The sequence below is a fragment of the Danio aesculapii genome, chromosome 6, assembly GCF_903798145.1.
Source record: "Danio aesculapii chromosome 6, fDanAes4.1, whole genome shotgun sequence".
NCBI classification, from domain to species: domain Eukaryota; kingdom Metazoa; phylum Chordata; class Actinopteri; order Cypriniformes; family Danionidae; genus Danio; species Danio aesculapii.
The window spans coordinates 15,181,281-15,208,405 of NC_079440.1; the positions used below are offsets into that span (position 1 = coordinate 15,181,281).

Genomic DNA, 27,125 nt, shown 5'->3' on the forward strand with positions numbered 1-27,125 from the left:
TAGATTGCATCTACAGTTGAAGTCAGAAATATTAGCCCCCTGAATTATTAGCCCCCCTGTTTATTTTTTCCCCCAACTTCTGTTAATTGGAGAGAAGATTTTTTTCAACACATTTCTAAACATAATAGTTTTAATAACTCATTTCTAATAACTGATTTATTTTATCTTTGCCATGATGACAGTAAATAATATTTGACTAGATATTTTTCAAGACACTTCTATACAGCTTAAAGTGTCATTTAAAGGCTTAACTAGGTTAACTGGGCTGGATAGGGTAGGCAAGTTATTGTATAACGATGGTTTGTTCTGTAGACAGTCGGAAAAAATATATAGCTTAAAGGGGCTAATAACTTTGACCTTAAAATTATGTTTAAAAATTAAAAACTTCTTTTATTCTAGCCAAAATAAAACAATTAAGACTTTCTCCAGAAGAAAAAATATTATCAGACATACTGTGAAAATTTCCTTGCCTATTTGTAAAAAAAATATAGAAATTCAAAGGGGGGCTAATAATTCTGACTTCGGCTGTACATGCCAACTAATTCTCATTAGATTATAAGGAGACTGCTAGGTTAGTGTTAGGATTGGGGTTAGTGTAAGTTGACTTGCAAAGTTTCTTATAGTCAGTTAAATGTCTATTGATGGAGCAATATCAACAGATATTAAGCAGACAGTCTACTAATATTCAAATGGACCATCAAAATAAAGTGTAACCACTTTAAATCCCCAATATTGCCGTTATTCTACAAGCTCTAGGTCAACAATAATCCATACTTGACATTACAGATACAGCAGTGTGACTATTGCGGACACACACATTGCAATATGGACGCTGACACCTTATATTGTGCAGCCCTACAAAATAATGTTATTGAAAATAACTGTAAAACAATTTTCCTCAAACAAATTTCATCCTGATTCGAATAAAGTCAATCGAGTAAATGCAAGTTGTCTATTTTCTCACCTTTCAATATTAATCCAAAAAAGTGTCCATCAAAATAAGTTTTTTTTGAGGTGAGAATGTTTATTATTCATTTTTTTGTGTTGACTATCCCTTTAAAAGAGATCCTTCCTTTTTATGCAATAACATTAAAGTGCTTCTATCATGCCATTTTAAAGATTTCTAATTGTCATAAAAAAGTCAAAAATACATTAATTTTATAGACAAGCAAAACATATTGTCTTGTTTTAAGATATAATATGCCAAAATGAAGTGAGTTTTTCCTTAAAACAAGCAAAATAATCAGATTATTTTGCTTGTTTTCAGGAAAATGTACTTAATTATAGGGATATTACTTTTTTAAACTAGACGATATGCATTGCTTGCCTACAAAATGTTTCTTAATTTAAGAATTTTTAGATATTTTGACTTGAAACAAGGCAAAAAAATTCTAAGAAAAGCCTTTTTTCCTGTGCAGATACCAACACCAATTTGTTTTTGCCAAATTGGTGTTTGTCAAGTGTCAATTTTAGGCTCTGTTCATGTGAGAGAAACATACGGGAGAAGGAGACAACACATGTTTCATCTACAACAAACATTATGTGAGAAATATGAAGTTGCTGAACAAAATAAAGGCACACCCGAACAAGGAGAAAGGCAACCAGATACATTTAATTACAGAATTGTGTTTCTCAGGCATTGCAGATTGATTTCCTCTACATTCTGTTTTCACAAAATATGAATCTCTTTCAATCAGGATCAGGCTGAAATTACATCCTGTCGGGACAAACAATAAATTAGATAAACTGCATCTGCTCTCATGTGTTAAAAGTCAGCGGTTCCTCTCTTACTCACAAACAATACAGTGATCCTGGAAGATCCATGACAATCTTTGTGGTCTTTTTGCTTTAAAAAACATTATGTTAATGAATCAAAACGGAATATAAAATCACAGCAGCCTTAATGTACAAAATAATATTCATTTATATCATCAAGCTTAAAGCATCCAAGCTCATTAAAAAGCCGGTTCTGTCTTCTGAAATAAATCAATAAAAAATAAAGTTAAAGACTGAGTTATTAGTGTATATCGGACTGTGCGTTTCGACATGCAAAAGTGACTTTTTAAAGGCACAGTTCATCCAAATTTGACTACTTTCAACAGTAAAAGAAGACATTTTGAAGAATGTTGGAAACCAAATGGTATCAATTCTCATTTACTTTTATTTTAAGGAAAAAAACACAATGGAAGTCAATAGGTATCCTATACAATTTTCACACTAACATTCCTCAGAATATCTTCTCTCTTTTTTTCACATCAAAGAGTCTCATGATAAAAAATGACTCTAAATTTGGAGTAAACTATAGTTATCCCTTTAAAAAGTAAGGCACGTAAGTAGATTCCCTGTTCTCCTCTATATCATTTGCATCATTTATAATGTTCCATATTATTTCAGGATTAATGGATAACCGATTACTTGTCCAGGCAAGGATTAAGAAAAAAAATAACAAACGCTCTTAAATCTAATTATAACTGTAAAAACACTTCTGTTGAATCAGAGCCAATGAAAAGACTGGACACAACCTGATTAAGACAATATAAAATAACTGATCTGGACAAAATACAACTACATACACTCTTAAAAGTAAAGGTTTCAAAATGGAGCCTACATGTACGTATGTTCTCCAATGAATATTTCAGTGCACAATTCTTAAGTTTTTCTTTAAACAATCATAAAATATTCCACTATAAAGAACCTTTCGTGGAATGGAAAGTTTCTTAAGATGTAATGGCTCCTTATTGAACCCCTCAATGCCGATAAATAACCGGTATTATTAAATGTGTTTATTACACGGCTCTCTGTAATACCTGTTTCTGATTGGCCAATCACGTCATTCCTGGGTAAGTTATTCCCAGATAACAACTGCTGAATCTAATAAGACAAGCTCTCAGATTAATAAAAAATACTGTAGTAAATACTATTGTGTTTTGGAATTATAGTTAAGTGTGTTATACTGTATATACAGTGCTCAGCATAATTGAGTACATCCCATTTTGAAAATGAATATTTTTATCTATTGATCAGTGAATATTGGCAATGTATTTTGGTGCATTTAAACAAAACAGATTTATTAAACAGATATACTTATTAAAATAATATTTTAGTCACCAAACATATTTAAAAACAGAAAGATTATACATTTAAAGTCAAGCAAAATATTGCCAAAATTTCAACTAAATTAAATTTGTTTTTTTTTTTTTGCTTCTCTTGATTTTTCCTCTTCTTAAAATTTGTATTTAATATTTTTCTATAACATATAAATTTAGGTGTACTAGTTTTACCGTTATCGTAAATTATTTTGTTAGATAAGCTTCAGATTTGGCTTATTTAAACTACTACTTATTTAAAAATGAGCTGATTCAACACCACAATTGAGTTTTTTTTGGGACAACTTAATTGCTTTATCTTCAATCCACTTAAATTTGTAAAAACAAATAAGTAAACTTAATTGATTTGTGTTGGGACAACATGAAGGAATTATGTGGAACCCAGCATTTTTTATAGTGCATAGTTGTACAAAACTAGTATTGTGTAGTTTATTTACATTACTCAGAGCCATAGAGAGAAAGTTTCGACAACTCCATTGACTCCAATTGATCGTTTTTTTGTTTTTTCCCCAACAGCAATAGTGGAAGTTCCCAGAAGTTATCACTTACAGCCGAGTTACAGCTAAAGATGGTTGGTTTTGCACTTTTGAAAAGTACGGAGTTTTTAAAAATAAGATTTTGCATGTTTTAACGTTATCTACATTGTAAAAAATTAAATGACAAAAAGTCACAACAAAATGTTTTTTATGTTACTTGAACTTAATTTAATTATCAGGTTTCAACATTTTTTTGTGGCTATACGAAGTTTAACAAAACATTTTTAGTCAGTTTGACTGATTTAAGTTGAGATGACGAGGAAAGTTAATTTGATTCAACTAAAAATTTAAGGCAGAAAGAATTTTTTACAGTGTAACAGTATTTAAACTAACCGAAACACTTTCAAGTCGACCTGAGTCACATGATGATTGATAATTTTGGACTTCCATTGTTCAACTCTCTATGGCTCTGATTTTTATATATTTTCTGTGTTGCCATAGCAACTATAGTATCATCACAACAGCATAATTTAAGTACTTAAAGTCTGCGTGAAATGGAAGTTACTGAGACTTTTATTTCAGTATGTTGATTTGGTTCCAACCGAAACAGAATATTGATTAGGGGGCGGGGCTTTCTTTTTGCGCATAATTCTCTCATAGCAAAGTAACGGTAAGATGGGCGTGGCAAAGTTTATTGTTATACAGTTCCTATAGAAGCCCTCAGGTTGGCATCAACAGAAGGACTGCCACTCCAAACGCGCAAGCAGATGGTCAGAATTTGATGGAAGATTACCAAAATAAACTTTTTTTTTTTCCAGTGGATTAACTTGCACAGATTAATTATTAACTTTAAATAAAAATAAACATAGTATATTCGGATTTCACGTGGACTTTAAATACTATAGTATTCCAGCAGGCACACAGCATCATAAGACGTTAATATTAGGTTAGAGTTAGGTCGTGATGTCTGCTGACCAAAATTCAATGTCTAGCTAAGGACAATGTTTTTTTTATGTCCAATAATGACGTCAAATTAAGTTGATATTTGGTTGATTTAAGGTTGTGCTGGAAAGCGACCAAAATCCAATGTCTTTATAGATGTCATAGTGGTAACGTCCACACAACGTCAAGGTGTGATATGATTAGACGTTGATATTTGGTTGATTTTAGGTTGATTTTATGTTGGACATTGAACCTTGATGTCGGCCTGATGTTGGGTTCTAACATCAAGCCGATTTTCATTTCAAATCCAATGTCTGGTTTAAAAATGTTATAGTATTTACTATAGTATTTTTCATATGGGCTCATCCATGTACAACCAATCATTCTGATCATTAGTTAGTATCTTCATATCCATATTTATATGCTTATTTTTCATGCCACTGTTCTTGACTGTTTTCGTGCCATTTTGTGACTAAATTACACGTAGGTTAGTGTAGGCTGTATTCAGCCACTTTTCTTTCTGCAACCATTACATTTAATTAAAAAGTTAGTAAACTATTACAGCCCAGATCAATGTTTTGAGTGTAAATATTTACTTTTGTGACAAGTAGCCGTGTAATAAGTGGAATAATGTACATCTAACAGTTGATATACCACCTAGATGTATAATATCCCTTAAATAATCAACATTCATTAATTAAAGAAAACATATATTATAATAGAAATGATAGATTTTGAATAAATACATAAACATGAGGAAGGTTTGAAATAAGTAAAACAAATCATCACTGTAGCACAGTGACGAATAAGCAGTGTACAGTATAAAACTGCGAATAAATTCACATATAGTGCATTATTTACCTTAGAAGACACCAGCAGCCCTTGAACCTCAACTCACTGTGTTCAGTAGCAAATCATTTGCGTGAATAAAATGGCACAACAGAAAGCTCAGTGGATAAAGAAACAATCCATTCATGCTTACCAGCCCAGTTGAAAATCAAAACAACAGAAACCATCACAGAAGTTCTAATTGTTTCCAATAAATGACTTTTGCTGCTCGTTCAAACGACTTTTTTGCAAATTGAGTTAAAACAACACATTTCTTAAGTTGTTTTGGAACAACCTAATAGTTTTATGTTGAACTCACTTAAATTTGTAAAAACGATTAAGTTAACTTAATCGATTTATTTTGGACAACATAAAGGAATTGAGAACCCAGCATTTCTTTACAGTGTACAAATACTAAGACACTGCTATAAACCATCAAAAACACTACATTTTAATGGTTTATAATGTGTTTTGATGTGTTTATAATGTGTTATAATGTGCTTATAATGTGTTTTAATGCGTTTATAATGTCTCAAAACAGATTAATAGAGAGCAAAAAAGATAAATAAGGAGCAAAAAATTACCAGTAGAGACCCAAAAGGCTATTACAATTCAAAATAATACCTAATAAAATCATAGCATATTCTATGATGGTTTCTATTGGGGTTTTATTCAGCAAATAAATCACACAACATGGCACTGCATGCATTCAATAAAAAATATATACTCTTTTAAATATATTCTGCGCTAATAATATCTTTTTCATTAATAACCATGCTAAAACAAATTCTTTTCTTTCAGAAAATGATTGTAGTCGAAGGCAGCCAGCCGGTCGGTTAATGACTGAAGAGGATGTGCTTGTGATCTGACCGGCGTGGGCACAGTGGTCAGCATTTTTTGGTGTTTATCCAAGTTTGCGGTAGGAGCCTCTGTCTGGTAGATGTTTGGGTTTGCCGTCGGGATTCAGACGCCTCCTCCGCTGCGGTCGACAGAGACGGGACCTCTCAGATCCAGGCCTTCCTCGGCCGTCTTCATCAAGATGGCCAGACGACTGTCGGAGATCTGACCTCTCTGAACCGCGCTCATGAGCTGGGCCAATCAGAGAGCAGAACACACCGTAATCAAACTATCTGAAACGAGGCTCGGCAGCTTAATGGTTATAGCCAGATATCTACAGTATGATTTAAGCTTAATAGCCACAATTTATAAAAGCATTATCATATTACTGCTAATGTTATTGTATTACAGAGGCTTTGGTTTTAAAATTGAGGTATGTCTATTAGCTTTACTGGAGAGTTTAGACAAAAATAAAAACACAATCCTGTATCCATGTACAGTTGAAGTCAGAATTATTAGCCCTCATGAATTATTAGCCACCCCCCCCCCTTTATATTTTTTCCCCAATTTCTGTTTAACGGAGAGAGGATTTTTTTAACAAATTTCTAAACATAATAGTTTTAATAACTCATTTCTAATAACTTCTAACACGCGATTTATTTTATCTTTATCATGATGACAGTAGGGATGATTTTGGTTGTATGATTACAGTCTGAGGAATAATCACGGTTTAACTATTATTATGCATTCATTCATTTCAAAACACTACTAGCTTAGAAAATCACATGAAAACTCCTTATATTTTAAAGTATTTATTGCTGCTCAGTAACCAAATGCAGCACAAAATATTAATAAAAACAAACAATAGTCAATTTCTCTCTTTGAACTTAAAAATAAGTGAAAAATGTTTTCGACGTTTAAATATAAATAATAATTTTACACGGAAAATATATTACAGAACAATGAATAAATAAATAAATTAATAAATAAAAACAAGAATTAAAAAAATTTTATTTGTCCAATGTAAATCTAAGCTATATATTTAGCTAGTATTTAAACGAACTGTTGTTATCATCTGTGTTCATACATACATACATAATCATTTTAATAATTTGTAATAATTCGTCTTATAATAATAATAATAATAATAATAATAATAATAATAATAATAATAATAATAATAATAATAATTCATCTTTTGTCTACATTTGTTTACATTTCAGTTTTCCTGGAACATGACATCATTAAACGGCGATAGTGCAAAAAAAGAGCATCACATTTCTGAATGATCTTTAATTATTTTGTGCCATATAACGTAACAGGTTAGTCATGAATAATAAAAAAACATTTAGCTACGAAGATAAATCGTGTAAACAATCACTTTTCAGTTCACTTCACTATTTTGTGGCAGGTGAAAAAATAATAATTAAATGACTCACTTATGTCTAATCGACAAGAAGAGCCCACGGTTACCTCTTCGGTCATGTTTTCTGGCTGACTTGAGATGGCTTTGCTTCTGTCTCCGGCTATCCTGATCCATTCGCGCAGTTTCATCTTCTCAAGATCTCTTTTGATCAGGCTATCAGATTTACTCGTGGTTTTAAAAATAAAAATATGCGTGTCTCTTTGTCATTTTGAAAATACAAAATGGCCACTTTATGCCCTTATTTATTTTCGCCGCTCATAGCGCGCGAAACAATCGCCAACCAATGAAAGTGATTGTTGAAGGCCAATAGTAAAGCGTGACTTTTGCTTTAACTTGCTCATGGTGATTACTGTCGTGTGTGTGCGGACACACAATCCACACAGCCTTCCCTTGCACTCATTCATATTCTCTCTCTCTCTCTGTCACACACATACACACACGTGCATGTATTCACCACACACAAGATAATTCATTCATTCATTTTTTTTTCGGCTTAGTCCCTTTTTTAATCCGGGGTCGCCACAGCGGAATGAACTGCCAACTTATCCAGCATATGTTTTACGCAGCGGATGCCCTTCCAACTGCAACCCACCACTGGGAAACATCCATACACACTCATTCACACACATACACTACGGACAATTTAGCTTACCCAATTCATCTATACCACATGTTTTTTTGAGTTGTGGGGGAAACCCACACCAACACGGGGAGAACATGCAAACTCCATACAGAAATGCCAACTGATCCAGCCAGGGCTCGAACCAGTGACCTTCTTGCAGTGAGGCGATTGTGCTACCCACTGTGCCACCGTGTTGCCCCCGCACAAGACAATGCCAGATCAATTAAAATAAATACCGGAGTGCAAAACTCAAATATCTGACATTTTCCGGAACAGGATCCAGCAAGATACGGCTCAAATCAAGCACTGCACTATAGTGTGAGATGTTTTTACCTGGCACTTGCGTGTCACTCCCTATATGCGCGCGCAAGCTGTGCGCCTCCACTGGAAATAATGAACTTGCGTGCAGAAAAAAAGGCATATGTGAACGGCCACAGCCACAGTTAATCCAGTGTGTATGCGTATTAGCCATTGTGAATAAACTCTGAACTAGCGCATTTAACTTCGTTTAATTGCAGCAGTTTTGTTCCATGCAACAGAAACTCTGTGTTGGGAAGCCTTTACGATTAATTAACCGTGTTAATTAAAGCACAGTTAATAGTGAAATCGATTAAGCGTTGCATCCCTAGATGACAGTACATAATATTTTGCTAGATACTTTTCAAGATACTAGTATTCAGCTTAAAGTGCAATTTAGAGGCTTAATTAGGTTAATTATTCAGGTTAGGGTAATTAGGCAGGTCAATGTATAATGATGGTTTGTTCTGTAGACTATAAAAAAATATTGACCTTAAAATGCTTTTAAATTTTTTTTTAAACCAAAATAAAACAAATAAGACTTTCTCTAGAAGAAAAAATATTATAGGAAAAACTGTGAAAAATTCCTTGCTCTGTTAAGCATCATTTGGGAAATATATAAAGAATTCTGACTTCAACTGTCTTTATTCATACAGGTATTTTGTGCATTAACTTGCACAGATTTATTTTTCACTTCAGACTAACATTGTGCACTAGAAAAATAAATATTGAAGATTTAAATTTCATGCAGACTTTAATGATAAAATGCTCAGCATTAGTGTTGACTGAAGTATTTCTCAAGTGGTTTGCCTTTAAGCATATTAAAAACAACATCTAAACAACATTAAAAGCCTGATTTCCACCACAGGGGTCTTTAAATGGACTTTGCTTAAAGCCTAGGCTAGTTATTTAAAGGTTACCGGTTCAAACCCCAGAAAGGGTGATTATTACTTTTAACACCTCTCTCCCGACCCACATCTGTTAATCTAGTTCATGCTTCATTACGGTAAAAAGTACAGAATGGTGCTAGTAATTATTAATTAACTGAAACTCCAGAGACAGCAGATCAACTTCAGAGTTGTTCTGACGCGAGTGTGACATTTCAGAGCTACTAATCGCCGTGTAGCAGCGGACTTATGACAAAACATGGATGTACTGACATGAAGATAACAAGCACTTTTAATTTTGAGGCTTTTTCACACCTATAGCTATGAATCCTGCCTGAAAACTAGAGCCACACCAAGACAAGACTGTAGTCTATAAATAGCTGAGTATGAGGGTTCGTACCTGCAGGAACTCATCCAGTTCCACTTGTCCGTTTTTGTTGAGGTCCACTTCATTGAGGATCTCGTGGAGAGCATTTTCGTCAATCTGAATGCTGAGTCTCTGAAAACGCACAAATCGGTGATACAATTAGAATCTGAGAGGCAGCAGAAAAAAAATGTTAACGGGATAGTTCACCCAAAAATAAAAAAACTTCTACTGAACATCTACTGAACACAAAACAAAAAAGCAGCCATTTACATTAATAGTAGGAACAGAATGTACTATGGAAGCCAATAGCTGTTTTTTCCAATGTTCTTCGGTATATCTTCCTTTGTGTTCGACAGATGAAAAAAGCTCAAAAATGTTTGGCAAAAGCAAAGAATGAATAAATGATGACAGAATTTCTAGTTTTGGGCAAACTTCCCCTTTAAAGACTGCATGAAATCCAGAGACAATGAGATCTGAGGCAATGACGGCTAATAAGCATAATGGAAATTCTTTAAAATTGCCTCATTTGGTGATGAATACAGACATTTGCTTCATTTCTCTCTCTCGGGAATACAGTCAAACTGAATTGAGAAAACTGAAAAATGCTTTTTTTCATAAAAAGACAGTACAATTAAAAATGAAACTTAGTACGTATATAGCAAGTAGAGGTAATCTATACAGTATCAGCAATGAAAATGAATTAACATTACATTTTAGAGGCTCATCGGAAATATGTGGCTCAACCTTCATTTTTACGAAACCTAAAATACATTTCTCAGAGTATGTTACATTGCACGTTTCAGATGACAAATCCACTAGAGGGCTCTGTCTACAATTTAATGAATTTGAAATGCGTTACTTATAAAGGTTGTGGACCACTGATTTAGGGTATGTTTCGTTGTACATTTCAGGTTCACAAGAAGGCGGGAATTGTCATACAGAACAACTTATAAACCACTGACCTAAATCCTACCTGTACTATATCTATATTTACACATACATACATACATACATACATACATACATACACACATACACACACACACACACACACACACACACACACACACACATATATCTATATATATATATATATATATATATATATATATATATATATATATATATATATATATATATATATATATTTGTTTTTTTGAACACAAAAGATGGAAATGAAGAAAACTGGATGCCAGTAACCATTGACATCTATAGTATGAAAAAGCACTGCAGTGTTTGGGTGTCCTGTGTTTGTCTGAGGTAATTAGTCTACCAAAATATGTATATTCCATATAAAGATTGGTCAGTCCTTGTCACGTGACACACGATTTTCAACTGGTGCGCCTGGGAAATGCGATAAAAGACGCAATATGTGAACGGCCCCATAAGCAGCGATGCTTCTCTTCACATTCAGAAGATACCTTCACCCCTGATCCTGCACAAAATCCAATTTATCCAATTAACTAAGTTGGTCCGCTATGTTTTTACATTTACATTAAGTCATTTAGCAGACGCTTTTATCCAAAGCGACTTACAAATGAGGACAAGGAAGCAATTTACACAACTATAAGAGCAACAGTGAACAAGTGCTATAGACAAGTTTCAGGTGTGTAAAGTCTAAGAAGCTAAGCATTAGAAAATTATTATTTTTTAATTTTTTTTTAAGAGAGAGAGTACAGTTAGTGGTATAGCCAGAGAGGCAGTTACAGATTAGGAAGGAAAGTGGATACTAAATAGTTGAGTTTTTAGTCGTTTCTTGAAGACAGCAAGTGACTCTGCTGTTCTGATGCAGTTAGGGAGTTCATTCCACCAACTGTGCAGAATGAATGCGAGAGTTCAGGAAAGTGATTTCTTCCCTCTTAGGGATGGAACCACGAGGCAACGTTCATTCACAGAACGCAAGTTTCTGGAGAGCACATAAATCTGCAGAAGTGAGAGCAGATAAGAAGGAGCAAAGCAAGAGGTCGCTTTGTAAGCAAACATCAGAGCTTTAAATTTGATGCGAGCAGCAACTGGCAGCCAGTGCAAACGGGTGGGTAGCGGAGTGACATGTGCTCTTTCGGGTTCATCAAAGACCACTCGTGCTTTTTTTTTTATCTATTTTTTTCGTGTTTTTGGGCGCCGGTGTCCAGCTTGGGGACGGGAATTGTCTTAGAAGGGTTTCTGTTCAAATGCTTGAACAAGTTGCTGGTTGAGTTAAAAGCTGTTGAAAGTTCTTTAGTGACTGGACATAAACAGCATTTCACAGCAATATTTTAGTTTTTACACTCAATGAAATCAAAGTAATGTCTGTATTTCGAATAGAAGAAGCAGCCGCTCTTGACAGCAGCTATTTCAGCTACCGTTCTCCAGCAATTTAAAAGCGCATGCTTATTAACTGACGTTGCAGCAGAAAACGTGATTTAAAAGAAACATTTTTTTCTTCTAAATATTATATTTGTAACATAAGTAACGCAATTACATTGACTTTAGTAACTGTAATCAAATTACAAAATGTAAAATGTGATTAGTTACATTACTGCAATCCTCAAAAATGTAATTAGATTACAGTAATGCGCTTCACCCAACTCTGCTATATATATATATATATATATATATATATATATATATATGTATATATATATATTATTCTAATATGACTTTATATATAAAAGATTACACCTTTTATATATAAAGCCATATTAGAATCAAGATAATTTAATAGGCATATTAAAGAATAGTAAAAGATTGTTGCACTCTGAACGACATAGGATGGATTTTTATGATACTGTAACTGAACGAAACTGTATAACTCACCTCTAGCACTTGCTGGACATCCACTGTTGTGATAAAGCCTTTGCTCTCCTTGTCAAATTTGTAAAAGCGTTTCTTATACCTGTCAGTCACAATAATGAGAGTATTAGGAGAGTGTGTCATTTAGACTCTTTTATTGAGTTAAAGTCACTTGTATCTTTACCTGGCCACCTCTTGAGGAGTGAGTGAGATCTCGGTGGTCTTGCTGAGCTGTTCAGAGCGAGCTTTATAACCCATCTCCAGGTACAGGAAGTTCTTCGCTGCTCCCAGCTCTTCCTGTAGACACACAAAAAGAAAAACGCATCATGCTTAACTTTACAAAAGATGCTAACATCAGGGGGATAAACAAGAGGATAATTTTATTAAATATGGTGTAATACAAGCTGTTAAAAAAGACTTTTACTTTGGCATGGGGAAGTAAAAATGCATGTCTCATCTAGAGTCTGAAAAAGACATTTGCATAGAAGTCTTCAAGGCACTAAATACATAAATAATTACTTATAAAACCATCTGCTAGTGCTAAATGAATAAATGTAATTGCAAAGGGATAAATATTTATTAAAGGGCCAGAAAAGAGAGTGGAATAAATAAATGACTGTTTTATTATTATTATAAATTGAAAATTGAACTATTTTATTAAAATTTTTACTAATGTTTACTCATTTGTTTTTTTACAAATTGTGTTTTCTATGTTTTACTAAACAGCTTTCAAAAATGCTCATTTCAAAATCGTATTTCAAAAAACATAAAAATATGAAAATATTTATGTTTGTATTGTAAGTTTGTGCTTGCCAAGACTGAATTTATTCGAAAAACTGTAAATAGTGTAAATTAATATTGCAAAATATTATCATTATTCTTTTTTTTATTATCAATATTAATAGTGCATGGTGGCGCAGTGGGTAGCACTGTCACCTCACAGCAAGAGGATCGCTGGTTCGAGCCTCAGCTGGGTCACTTGGCAATTCTGAGTTTGCATGTTTTCCCCGTTTTTGCATGGGATTCCTCTGGGTGCTCCAAAGGACATGCTGTATAGGTGAATAGGGTAAGCTAAATTGTCTGTAATGTATGTTATGTGTGTGAATGAGTGTGTATGGGTGTCTCCCAGTGATAGGTTGCAGCTGGAAGGGCATCCGCTGCGTAAAACATATGCTGGATAACTTTATTTTCATTCGAATATATTGTAAAATGTATTTAGTACTTCAGTCTGAAGTTTCACATGATCCTTCATAAAAGATTGATATGCTGTTTTGCTGCTTAAGAAATTATAAGTATTAGCAGTAGTAATTAAAAAAAAAAATTATAATGCTAAAAAGAATTAGAGGCTGGTGGAGGACTGAGCTACAGTAAAATAAAAAAATAAAATAAAGAAAAATAAAATAATATAAAATTAAATTAAATAAAAATAAAATAATATAAAATCAAATAAAAATTTAATTAAATAATATAAAATAAAATAATATAAAAATAAATACAAAATAATGTTAAATTAAAAGAAAATAACATAAAAATGTAATAAAATAAAAATAATATGAAAAAAAATAAAATGAAATAATAAAAAATAAAATGAAATAAAAATTAAATAAAATAAAATCGACGACGCAGTGGCGCAGTAGGTAGTGCTGTCGCCTCACAGCAAGAAGGTTGCTGTGTGGAGTTTGCATGTTCTCCCTGCGTTTGCGTGGGTTTCCTCCGGGTGCTCCGGTTTCCCCCACAGTCCAAAGACATGCAGTACAGGTGAATTGGGTTGGCTAAATTGTCCGTAGTAAATTGAGTGTGAGTGAGTGTGTATGGTTGTTTCCCAAAGATGGGTTGTGGCTGGAAGGGCATCCGCTGAGTAAAAAATGTGCTGGATAAGTTGGTGGTTCATTCCGCTGTGGCGACCCCGGTTTAATAAAGGGACTAAGCCGAAAAGAAAATAAATAATGAATAATAAAATAAAATAAAAATGAAATTATATAAAATAAAATAAAAATAAAATCAGCAAGGATTCAATATTTTGACAAAAGTGGCAGTGAAATATAATATACCATATTTATAATTCTTGTAAACTTTCCATTTAAAAGCATTATAAATACGATATTATAGAAACACATTGTATAAGAGACATCATTCAAAAATGCATTTATTGTATCTAAAACTGTATTAACATTTCAATTTATTTTTCCTCTAAAGCTATTTAAATTTGGACATGTAGTATATGCAGTAGCAGCTCCTTATATTATCACACACTCATTTATTTCCAGCAAAAGATGAAAAATGCAGTAAAAAGAATTAAAATTTAGCCCAAATTCAAAAGTCTGAATTTGCAGAGCTGTAATTTACCTGCATTGGATCAGGTCTCAAAGCAGAGCATTGCGTCTGTGTTCATGCATGTGTGTGTGTGTGTGTGTGTGTCACGGGTGTGGTGCACCTGCATTGTGAGCAGATCTGAACGCTCAACTCATGGGAACAGAGCAGAATCAAAGCTGCACACTGATCGCTGCTATTATTAGTGCTTCTGTTTATCAGACAGGAAACCCTCGACCAACGTGCAAAAGCTGGAGTAACACTATCACCCGCTAACAAACACACTACACACACACATTTACAAACACTGCTGCGAGCTCAGACGTAACAGCCATAGTCATGCAGAGGTGTTGTGCAGGGCATTCATTGTACGACTGAATTGTGTTCTTATCGTAAACTGGAGACTATTTAAGAGTCCCGCTAACAATAGCTGACGTCTATCATTCATTAGCTGTTACCTAAATTAACCTGGCTGAGACCTTTAGCTTTTGGGTCAGGAGAAAAAAAATGTTGGGTTCAAGGCAAAGGGTAGAGCAGGTTTTAAAAAGAATTTCAGGAATAAATGTAATACATAATAAAAATAATATAATATAATATAATATAATATAATATAATATAATATAATATAATATAATATAATATAATATAATATAATTATTTTAAGTATAAAATAATTTTTCTGACATTTTAATTGAGATGTTTGTGGTCCATGTGACAGAAGGCAATATTAGCATTCGCTCATTTAAATGTAAATGAATTTTCAGATTTTTTTTGGTGCTATTTTTGTCTTGTGGGTTCAAAGCTACATTGTGTCGACGTCACATGTTGTGATGTGGCAGATAACATCAGTGCAGTTGATGATGGTCAGTTTCTCATAAATATTCATGAGCCTTTGTGTCCTTATCCTATGAGAAGACACCTTACTTAATTATTCGTGTCAAATTATCTATGACAGACACTGTCAAACTGTTTATTGAAAGTGTAAGACTCATTCATGAACCACCAGAGAGTGTTTGTTTTTTATTTGTAACACCGTGTTGGGTGTAACGCATTACAAGTAACGCAAGTTACATAATAATATTACTAGTAAAGTGTAAAGTAACGAATTACTTCAAAAAAAAATTTGCAATAAAATTTGAGTTACTTTTTTGAAAATGTAAGACGAGTTCATTTAAGTTTAATTAATGAGCTTTTAAAAGGTAAATTGCTGAATTGAAATTTGAATTAAAATTAAAGCAGTCACATGAATCATGCAGCCAATGAGAAAATGTGTTCATTATTTGAACACGTCGCAAAAGGGGATCGTCTCAATTGATAGTGATTTTACTTAAAACAAATAGTACAAAATTAGCAAACACATTGCTTTAAACTTTTAATAATCAGTAAATACAGCATGTATAGCACTGGGGTCAGAGACGTTATCCTAAAACATCACAACATTATCCTAAACAATTTTTTTATGTATTTTAATGTAGGTGTAGGTTATACAGTGCGTTGTTATTTGCTAAGCTCCTGTATTAAAAAAAGAAAGATAGAAAAAACTAGTTCTGAAAGCGATTAAGCCTCAGCCAGGTAATAAAAAGTAATGCAAAACTAACTCAAAAGTAATGTAACGCATTACTTACCATAAAAAGTAACAAAGTAACTAAGTGTTGTTGTGAACCCAGAGTGGGCCCACTACGAGGCGTGGGAGGCCCGACACCACAAATAAACCACCAAAAAAAAAAAACTAAAATAATGGCCTGACCCGGAAGTGTGAAAAAAAAATGTGATATTTATTTATAAGAATGTGGAGGATAAAGTCCAGTGAAAAAAATATATTTAGAGAGCATCCATAAAAATCCCAAAAATGTACAAAAATATACATACAAAAAAATATAATCAACAAATAAAATCTAAAGACGGATATATACTGTACAACACAAAACAATCCAAAAATGTAACCACTGTATACATGTATCCACTTAAACAACTGCTCACGACTCTGCCACAGCACGCTCGCTCGGCAGGTAAACTGACCCTGAGTTTGAGTTTTGTGTCCCTTTTTATACGCCAGACTCCGCCAATCGATTGGTGTAAGGTAATGTGTGTATGAAGTAAGGACTGCTGGAAGAGTGTTGTTTTAATGGAATTTGATACCGCAAGCCCAATGGAAGACACCGCAGGTGAAGCTTCATAATGTTGGGTCAATCAGCCATGTGTGAATAGACAATCCTGTTGCAAATAGCAAGTTCTACATGACAGTAGTAGTTCGATTGCAGTGATTACATGTCTGTACAGCACTTCAACAGAGCGACTACCATCGGCATAATCCACATGTCTTAATTCGATTTCTGTTTAGTTCGATTATGACCTTAATCAGATTAAATTAATCAAAAATCACCGTTTACATGGTAGACTCTTAATCAGAGTATTTTCTTAATTGTATTAAAATCGGATTATTGGTGTCCATGTAAACATACTCAGAGTAAACTTCTATGATAATGATCACCTCAGGTACTGATTATGTGCTTTATTTAGTGTTAAATGTTACTAATTTGAGTCTGAATACTATTTTACATGACATTTATGTTTATACTGAAAGCAGTAGCAGAAAGTTTACCTCAGATATTGAAAATAAAATAACAAGCAAACACAGAGTTTAAACATGAATAAATATCAGTCACTCTGCATTTACTTTTAATAATGGTGAGACTTCCGGTTGGAGCGATGCCATGTAAAGACGCAAAACTGCTCATGTCCTCACGTGGAACTTCAAATTTCGTGTTTAAATCGCTCTTAATACTACATTAAACCTACCTCTACTTTTAATAATGGTAAAGAGGTTTAATATTTGTTAATTAGATTTTAAACTTTTTGGGAGTGCGGTACACTATTCTGCTCTTCTGGAAGTCACAATATGTAAGATTTTCTTCATTAAAATATACAAAATGCAAACGGTGTGATATATTTTTTGCTGACTTATGGACTTACATTATTCAAAATGTTTTGAAGAAGGTTCAAATCCAAATCAATGAGCAATTTTACCTAGTGACACTGACAGCATTAAAACAGAAGCCTAAAATGTATTCAGTATGATAAAACAGAGCTGCTTTCTCACATGATCACAAACAGAAGAACAGAAAGTGGCTGACTGTGGCATAATAAAAGCTCTGCTGCATCACACTCATCTCTCATAAGCAAGTATCTCTTGCTTTACCGGCTTTCAGTCCAATTCTGCTTCATACTACCATGACAATTAGATGATAAGTTGTGAATTCTTTAGCTCATACATTAGGACGTAACGAAGATCAAAACTCCCATAATTCCACATTCAGTCGCGGCTTCATCAAATGACACCTTTTTTTGTTGTGAATACGCGCCATCTAGTGGCTAAAATGACATGCTGTACCTTTAATCAATAATTAAATTTTTGTCGTGTCGCATCTGGCGCAGACAACCAAATTGCTTGTTGCTAGAATCAAATGTTTTTAGGACATGGTGTAAAGTCTGATGTACATGGAGCAGTTTTTGCTGACAAACGATTATTTTTTTTACCATCAGGAGAAGTCACATGGTAGTCTTTGATGCTTGCATGGCTGTGCAAGCCAAGTAGCTAACAATCATTTTTAAATATGTACAAAATTTGGGAAAGGTTGGCTTAAAATCGTGAGCTATGTGTGGGTCATAAAATTGTGTTGTATTTATCACTAAATCTGAACAATTTTCATTAAAACTCACTCATGACGTGTGCGTGGACATACAATCTTTTGACCATTAGAATTCGCACCATGTACACCTGCCTTAGGGGTCATTCACATATTGCATATTGTTTTCCAGGCACAGTTGAAGCATCTCAAATTTTCAGAATGCCGCAAGCACACCGCCAGTCATGTGACAAGAACAAACCAATCAGCTTCACACTATGTTTGGAATATACATATTTTAGTAATAACGGTAGACTAATTAACTCAGACGAACATAAAGCACCCAAACGCTCCAGTGTTGATTAATTTTCTGCATAATTAACGTATCAGAGCTGCAGCAAGAGTTTCTCAGTGGCGGATCCACTTTTTTATTAAGATGCATGGCATAAATTCTCATCTATAAACTGACTGATTCACTTTGTGAGTGTTAGCTGTCCATGTGAATCCACTCTCAAAAATGATAAAAGATGCATTGATATATATTTTCAATGCAAAGCACAAATGCAAAGTGTTATGCATTAATGTGCATTAAATCACAACGGTTCTTGAATACACTGTGTGTTTGTATAATGTACAGTGAGGTTAAATAAATCATATAGTAACATAATAATATCATAATATCAATATCACATAATAATATGTGTACATGTTTGTACATGTTTGGTGTGTAATGATGAATGAGTATGCGTTGCATCATCTGACCAGGCCTACAAAACTGGTTAAAACTAACTAGTGATACCTTTAAGTGATATTGGCACCTAAATGCTCATTACTGTAATTACAGTGTAAATGTGAAATTAAAGTGAATTCTACTATTATTAAAAAACTTAATAATTCATGTAATTTTAAATGTAATATTACACAAAATAGCTAGTTTTAAAGAAATACACTATAAGATAAACTGCATACTTTCTTCTTCTGCTCAGTCCACTGCAGTTCTTTGCCCATGATCTCAACAATGCGTGGCAGAGCCTCGTCCGCAGCCTGCACGTTCAGAAAACCCAGCCTTGTTCTGCGAGAAATCACATCGATGGCTGTACACGCATACTCCTTTATAGCATACTGCACCTAAAACCACACAGAAATGATCATTTTCAGTTTGGAATATGATTAGATGTCTATGCATTTATAAGTTGGCTGAATAATCTGCCATAATTTCAAATATGAGCAACAGCTTTCAAGCCGACAGTGAGTCTTACTTAGTTTTAATGCTGACATTTAAAGTAATTGATCCTTTGCTAAGCTCTGCCTCTGAAGAAATAACACAGGAATAAATTAGAGATTTCTACGAACAGCAGGATTTTCAGGAAAACGGTAAAAGGTAATCTTTTTTTTTTTACACTTCAGTCCTATAAAAAGAGTTTAATTACACAGAAGTGTGATTAAAACGGCATTAAAATGCAGTCAGTTCAAAGTGATTAGAATAGATAACATTAGTGTACATTAATAAAGCTGTTCCTATTGTAACTGTTGTCACCTTTTTCTCTGTCATGCTTTGCAGTTGAAATTCAGTCCTTCCAAAGATTTCATGCATTTAGAGGTTTTGTGTGACTGCAAAAGATTTCATCAAGTGGATTTTGTTCATTTTTAAGTTGGTCACACAAATCTGCTTGATTTTAAAGTGACTGCACTATTGGCAATATAATCTGGACCTTTTTTGCCAAAAGAAATTTTGCAAATTTCACCCCTATAATAACACATACATTAAATTAAATGACAAACCATTGACTTCTGAAAATGTACTTAAATATTTAGAAATGAGGCAATATACCACAATCCTCTGATTACTATATGTCATGTTTTAATATATTTTGGAAAATGTTCACTTTAGTTTAAATTATCTACAAACTCAAATCTTCCCATATTAAAAAATACTAGTCATTTATGGTAGACATTATCGTGTTATTGAGCCATACTATAGTAAAGCACTTAAATCAATCTGTTGTGTAAATCTACAGTTGCTAAGGTAGCACAAAATCCAATATTACCCAATTACTAAACAAACTACCCAATACACTAACAATATACAACGGATAACTACAGTAAAAACTAAAAGTATATTACAGTATTTATTGTAATAATACTATGGATTTATTGTAATAATACTATAATTCACTATAGTTAATATTACAGTACACTATTGTGTTGCAACCACTATAATATATCCAGTGTCAGCATATTTGAGTAGACCCCTCACAAATCATTCATTCTTTATTAACCAGGGGTCGCCCCAGTGGAATGAACCGCCAACTTATCCAGTATATGTTTTACACAGAAGATGCCCTTCCAGCCACAACCCAGTACCAGGAAACACCCATACACACTCATTCAAACACATACACTATGGCCAATTTAGTTTATTCAATTCACCTGTATCGCATGACTTTGGACTGTGGGGGAAACCGGAGCACCCGGAGGAACCCCACGCCAACATGGGGAGAACATGCAAACTCCAGATAGAAATGTCAACTGATCCAGCCGGGACTCCAACCAGTGACCTTCTAGCTGTGAGGCGTCAGTGCTAACCACTGAGCCACCGTGTTGCCTCCCTCACAAATCTCTCATTTAAATTAATATTTTTATAAGAAGCTTTATATATTTGTGCATTTACTTTAGTTTAGTCAGTACTGAAGCCAAATCTGAAGCTAAACTAACAAAATAACGTACAATAACAGTTAAAAAATTAAAAGCCCAAATGTATCTGTTAGGGAAAAATATTAAATTAAACTTTTAAAAAGAGCAAAATCCAAGAGAAACAAAAAATTTAGTTGAAATGTTGTTGTTTGGAATTTTTTTGCAATATTTTGCATCAATTTAAATGTATTATCATCTTTCTAAAGATGTTCGGTGACTAAAATATTATTTTTATTAAATATATCTGTTTAATAAATCTGTTTTGTTTAAACGCACCACAATATATTACCTATATTCACAGAGAAATGGATAAACATATTTACCTTCAAAATGGGGTGTGCTCATTTATGCTGAACACTGCTTAAAATACAAACACTTAATATTTACAACAAATTACTATAGTATGTTTTCACATAGGCTCTCATAAAGGTGTAGATTTCAGAGTGCTTACCTCACTCTCAATATAGGGAAATTCAGAAACAAGGCGTTTCCCCACAATTGGCCATCTCTTGCCCGTCACCTGAGCCATCTTGGCCACTTCAAACGATCTTCCTCCATAGGTGGCTGCCAGGTGCTGGGCAACCTGTGAGTGACAAAAATAAAACTCTTATTATCCATGAGTCATCAGTCAACTCTAATGTTTTGAACATGTTCGCTCAGTATGTCAGGATGTAGTTATTGTTTTTTTGGTCACAGCTCTTTAACTAGCTTTTGAACACTTTTGCTTCATTAAGCGTTTGGACAAATAAACACGGTCTCGTTTACTTCGATTCGAACTCTTCTTTTATATCTCTCACCAAAGGTCAAGTGCTGTCAAAAATATCTGCATGCTGACCTTTTTAAATATGCTGGCAAAACAACATTCATGGTAGCGCTATGGCTCCATCAAGCTCTCGTGCTTCCAAACAAGGGGTTGCCAGACTTTCTCCCCACCACTGAATCATAAGGGAATGAAGCGTTATGGAGCAGTTTGAACCATCTCCAAAGAGCTCGGACTGGCAGAATGCTAAGTAGTTAGTCTTCAAAACCCACCTCGTTTTCAAGCCCGTAGTCCTGAACCAAGCGTATATACAGGGTGGGAGTCCAGTCCTTCCCGCCCTCCAGTGTCAGACCGACCGTCCTGCTGGGTCCGGCTGAGAGGTTATGAGCCTTTATGGCCGCATCAAGTGTCTCCTCGGCCATCGAACGATAGGTTGTCCACTTCCCACCTACAGTAAACAGAGTGCTATGAAACTTTTATACAACCTCAGTGGATCTTGTGTATTTTTTATTACTATTTTATACAATTGAAGACAGAAAGAGTTACACATCTCATTTAAAACCATATGAAAAATGTAAGGCACGTCACTTCCAACTTCATCGTGCCTCTAGCGTGCTAAGCAACCCTAAGCAATACTGTCAGAGAAACCACCACTGACAAACCCTTGCTGTAGCTCTGATACATTTTTTTTCTTACATTTTTTTAAAAAATGTTTTGGTTTTTGGGAGCTCTGGGTGCTCTGTGTTTGTCTGAGGTAATTAGTTATTTCTGTAATGTGAAGTGGGACACTGACAATGGAGGTGCGGATCCAAATGCAGGGTTTATTATGCAGATAATGGTAAGGCAAGCAACAGTCAACACAGGATCAAACAGATCTATACGGGCAATCTAGAGTCGTGGTCAATAAACAGGCAGATAGTCAAAAGGCAGGCAGCAGACAATGTAAAACAAACAATCAAACAAGGCGAGGATCAAAACCAGCAAGGCTAGGCAAGGAAAAGGCATTCAAATGTTCATTCATTTATTTATTCATTTTCTTTTTGGCTTAGTCCCTTTATTAATCGGTGGTCGCCACAGCGGAATGAACCGCCAACTTATCCAGCAATTGTTTTACGCAGCGGATGTCTTTCCAGCCACAACCTATCACTGGGAAAGCATCGAAATGTTTACAAAAGCAAAGTGTGTGTGCTGTATTTAAAGTCCATCTAATCAGTCTTTGAGCAGCTTCCAGCTGTGTGAGTGTAATCACTCGTGATCTTGAACAGATGTGTGTGTGTGTGTGGTGCATGACTGGAACTTGTAGTCCATATGCCAGCAGATTTGTAGTCCTTTAGCGATCTGCTAGAAATTAGATCGCTGATGATTGTAACAATTTCTAAGATGTGTAAAGTCCACGCAAAGTGTGAAGCTGATTGAATGTTCTTGTCATCTGACTCGCGGTGCACTTGTGGCATTTAAAAAAAGTGTAGATGTTTTGAATTTGCTTCGCTGTATGTGTGCCTTGAAAATGCAAGTGGATTTTTTTTTTAAAGCATATTTTCCCCCACTGGAGTTTTCTTTCTTTATTTATTTTTTTAAAGATTTATTTATGCCATTTTTGCCTATGATAAGACAGTATTTACATAGCAAAGCACAAGCAAAGCTGCAAAGAGAGACGGTTGACAGGATCAGGAAAGGTCCACGAGCCGGGACTCAAACTCAGGCACTTCCCACAAGGATATCGGCGCTGACCTGGACTTTTATTTCTGACATGATATGCTGTCAAGTCAGTGGGTACAAGACATAGAAATATGATTTGGAACTATCATGTTTAAGTCAGTAAATTATGTAACACAAGCAATTTTTTTAAAGAATGTGACTGTAAATATAAACACAAGATTAAAAGTTACACTTCCAATCAAAAGTTTGAGGTCAGTAGAATTTTTAAATTTTTACAAAATAGCGCTTATCCTGCTCAGTAAGGCTGCATTTGTTTAATCAAAAATACAGTACAGATTGTAAAATTGTGAAATGTTATTGCACTATAAAATAACTGTTCAAAAGTACTTTAGAATTGAATTTATTAATTTATTTCAGTGGTTTTAAAGATGAATTTTCAGCTTCATTACTCCAGTCTTCAGAGTCACATGATCCTTCAGAAATCACGATAATTTTAATTATTATTATTAATGTTATTATTATTATTAATGGTAATACTAATAAAAGCAATAATGACTGGAGTAATAATTTCAATTTAATCTTCATACAATAAGAAAGCAGTTTGTTTTAATCTAAGTTTAATAAAAGTTTTTACATTTAATAAATGCTGACTTGATGAACAGAATTATAATAAAAATAAAAAAACATAAAAAAAACTGACCCCAAACTTTTGACCGGTAGTGTACATGAAACACATTATTAGTTGTTAAAAATGCATATTATCACAAAAAATTTCGGTGAAACTTCCCATCTTTGAAGTGTGCTTCTCGTTGATCTTTGTTTAAAAGGTTTTTTAGGCATTTCTTCCTATCAATCCAATCTTGAGTGACTTGAGTGAATATGCATAACAGAGGGTAAATGGTAGAAGGGGAATTGGATCTTCCAAAATAAAAAATAGGGATACAGTATATTGGCGGCCATGTTGTTATCGGCTGATAAATGCTATTTTTAATGTTATTGTTATCGATCCGATATCAAAATTTGACCAATATCTTTAAGCCGATAGTTTACGTAATTGTACAGAACTGCCTGCCTTGCGCCTGGTGGGCCGAACTTGTTCAGACTTGTCCAGTGCACTAATGGAGCTTTTACCACATTGTTTTTCCTTCAAAGTTTGTCCTTTCTTTGTGTGGTATTGCTCTGCGTTAATCACTCAGTAAGTAACCATATTCCTTATTATTGTAGATATGTTTGCAAAATCCAAATCTAAAGAGTTATCAGTTATCGATATCAGCCCAAAAAGCCATATTGGTGCAAAAAAAGATGCCGAAAAAATGAGAGCAGCGTGAAAACAGCAGTTCAGAAAGCATCTGATGATTAAATATGGAAATGATTGCACCACCTATACAATTCTCATTCCAGTCATGTGAGTTTATTTATATAGCACTTAATGCAATAGACTGCTTTAAAGAAAGAAGTTTTTTGTAGCTTTCAATTAAAACTACGACCTCATGGGAAATAACACATTCATTTCAAAGTGTTCACAAACTTTTTCACAGCATTTAAAACTGTCAAATATTTCTCACAAATTAGTGGTACTAACCAGCAATTGTGATGAGCCCGCTGTCGCTGACGTTGACGATGTGGTTTCGACAGATGGACTGCGTGTCTTTGGAGCTGGGGTCGGTGACCAGCGGACGAATACCACTCCAGGCCGCCAGGACATCCCCTCGCCGCACTGAGAACCAGAGAAACCACAGACACTGACCATCTCTGACAGCTGACGTGTGTGTGTCGTGTATGTGATTGACAGGGCTACAATAGGCCATGCTACAGTGCAACATTCATAACTGTTAGTATATACCCATGACAATGTTGTCTATTTTGTTTACTAAATGACCACAGGGGAACTCAGGAAGCAAGACTGTCTGTAAAAAGTTGCTTTGTTACTTTGTTAAACCAGCAAACCGTTACTAGACCGCCATGTACGGGGCCAGAGTCAATTTCCCTATTGTGGTGACATCTCAAGCATTAATTATTAAGAGGGAGTTGTGTATTGATCCGCGGTACACCTGCCACTGTAATATGCAGGTTGATATTTCTGAATGGGGGGAAAAACAGAGACAGCACTCTCATTATCAAAGGGCATCTCTGAAACATTTATGACAAGGCGAGGGAGCTCTGCAGACAGCAGACTTGGGAGACCAATAGCACACACACACACAAACACACACACACACACACACACACACACACACACACACACATACACACACACCTTGAGTCTAAATGAACCTCAGCAATAGACCGCTGGGCTGTCGAATGCATTCAAGTAATCTAATTCTCAGGGGGAGAATTCAGTCCATTTCCAAGCTGTGGAATGCACTCAGAGTTCTCCAAGAGTCACGATCACTACACCTATTAGACAATACTAAGCCTATATGATTTATTTTTATTTATTAATTTTTTTTTAAAGATTTTTTGGTTGAATTAATACTTAACCCTTAATACACTTCACTGAACATGTACACATCACCTATATACTATATACCTGCAGGTTAACTATGTTTATATATAATAACTTTAACTGTTAAACGCTATTAGTTACTACTAGTTAATTGTTTATTACTAATAAATATAAAGTTATGGTAATAATGTAGACTTTTGTAAAGCTGATTTGAAACAATAATTATTGTGAAAGGCACTATACATATAAACATTGAATTGAATTAAAAAATAAACATCAATTAGGCCGAAAGTGGAAGCTATCAAAATCTGGGCTAATTTTCAGAGAGGATTACATCCAGAGCAACTAGCCAAGATCCCAACAAGCTGTGAATTGCATGGATGGCGAACATTGTTTTTAATTCCCTGGGTTAAAAATTTGACATATTGCATCTATTTAATCTACATTTAAATTCAGAATTATTATCCCTCTCAAGTTATTAGCCCCCCATATATTAATAAGAGGCTAATAATATTGACCTTAAAATGGCTTTAAAAACATTTAAAACTGCTTTTATAGTCAAAATAAAACAAGTAGGACTTTCACCAGAAGAAAAAATTCACAGGGGGGCTAATAATTTTGACTTCAACTGTATATGGTTGTGTTGAAATAGATTACTCTATATTTTTCTATGACATGTATACTGAGAGGATAGGTATGTGGTGGTCTTGTTTGAATGGTCCCAGGGTTCACCTGAATTGTTGCTATATAATACCTAAAAAAGTATATGTAATCTGCAGACAGGGTTACCACTCTAAACCAAATATAAAATAACTTTTTTAATGACTGAAAAACTGAATTTCCACGACCTCTAATAAACAGAAAAACAGGCCGGTGTTTAGGGTCAGTGTATCTTTTGGTCATTGGATTTTCATTTTAGAAACAGATAATGAAAAATGAAAAACGAGTCGTTTTTTGATTTTTGTTTTAAAATTAAAAAACGAAAATTGAAATTCAAGGCATTTTTTGATTTTCGTTTTTGAATTTTAAAACGTTTCGTTTTCGTTTTCATGATGAAAAACGGAAAAAC

General features: G+C 34.2%; 1 protein-coding gene across 2 annotated transcripts in view; it reads right to left on the minus strand.

The window, feature by feature from the left end:
• Positions 1-1,594: 1,594 nt before the first annotated feature.
• The window catches only part of gpd2 (glycerol-3-phosphate dehydrogenase 2 (mitochondrial)), a 76,323-nt gene continuing 50,792 nt past the window's right edge, over positions 1,595-27,125 (minus strand). For both annotated transcript variants that reach the window (XM_056459631.1, XM_056459630.1), the window contains 8 exons: positions 25,193-25,327; positions 22,224-22,399; positions 21,643-21,774; positions 19,467-19,625; positions 12,746-12,858; positions 12,586-12,664; positions 9,823-9,921; positions 1,595-6,442 (listed from right to left, as the gene is read on the minus strand). In XM_056459631.1, coding sequence (XP_056315606.1) covers positions 6,317-6,442; positions 9,823-9,921; positions 12,586-12,664; positions 12,746-12,858; positions 19,467-19,625; positions 21,643-21,774; positions 22,224-22,399; positions 25,193-25,327 — 1,019 coding nt within the window. In that variant the 3' untranslated portion in view covers positions 1,595-6,316. The remainder of the gene's footprint in view (positions 6,443-9,822; positions 9,922-12,585; positions 12,665-12,745; positions 12,859-19,466; positions 19,626-21,642; positions 21,775-22,223; positions 22,400-25,192; positions 25,328-27,125) is intronic.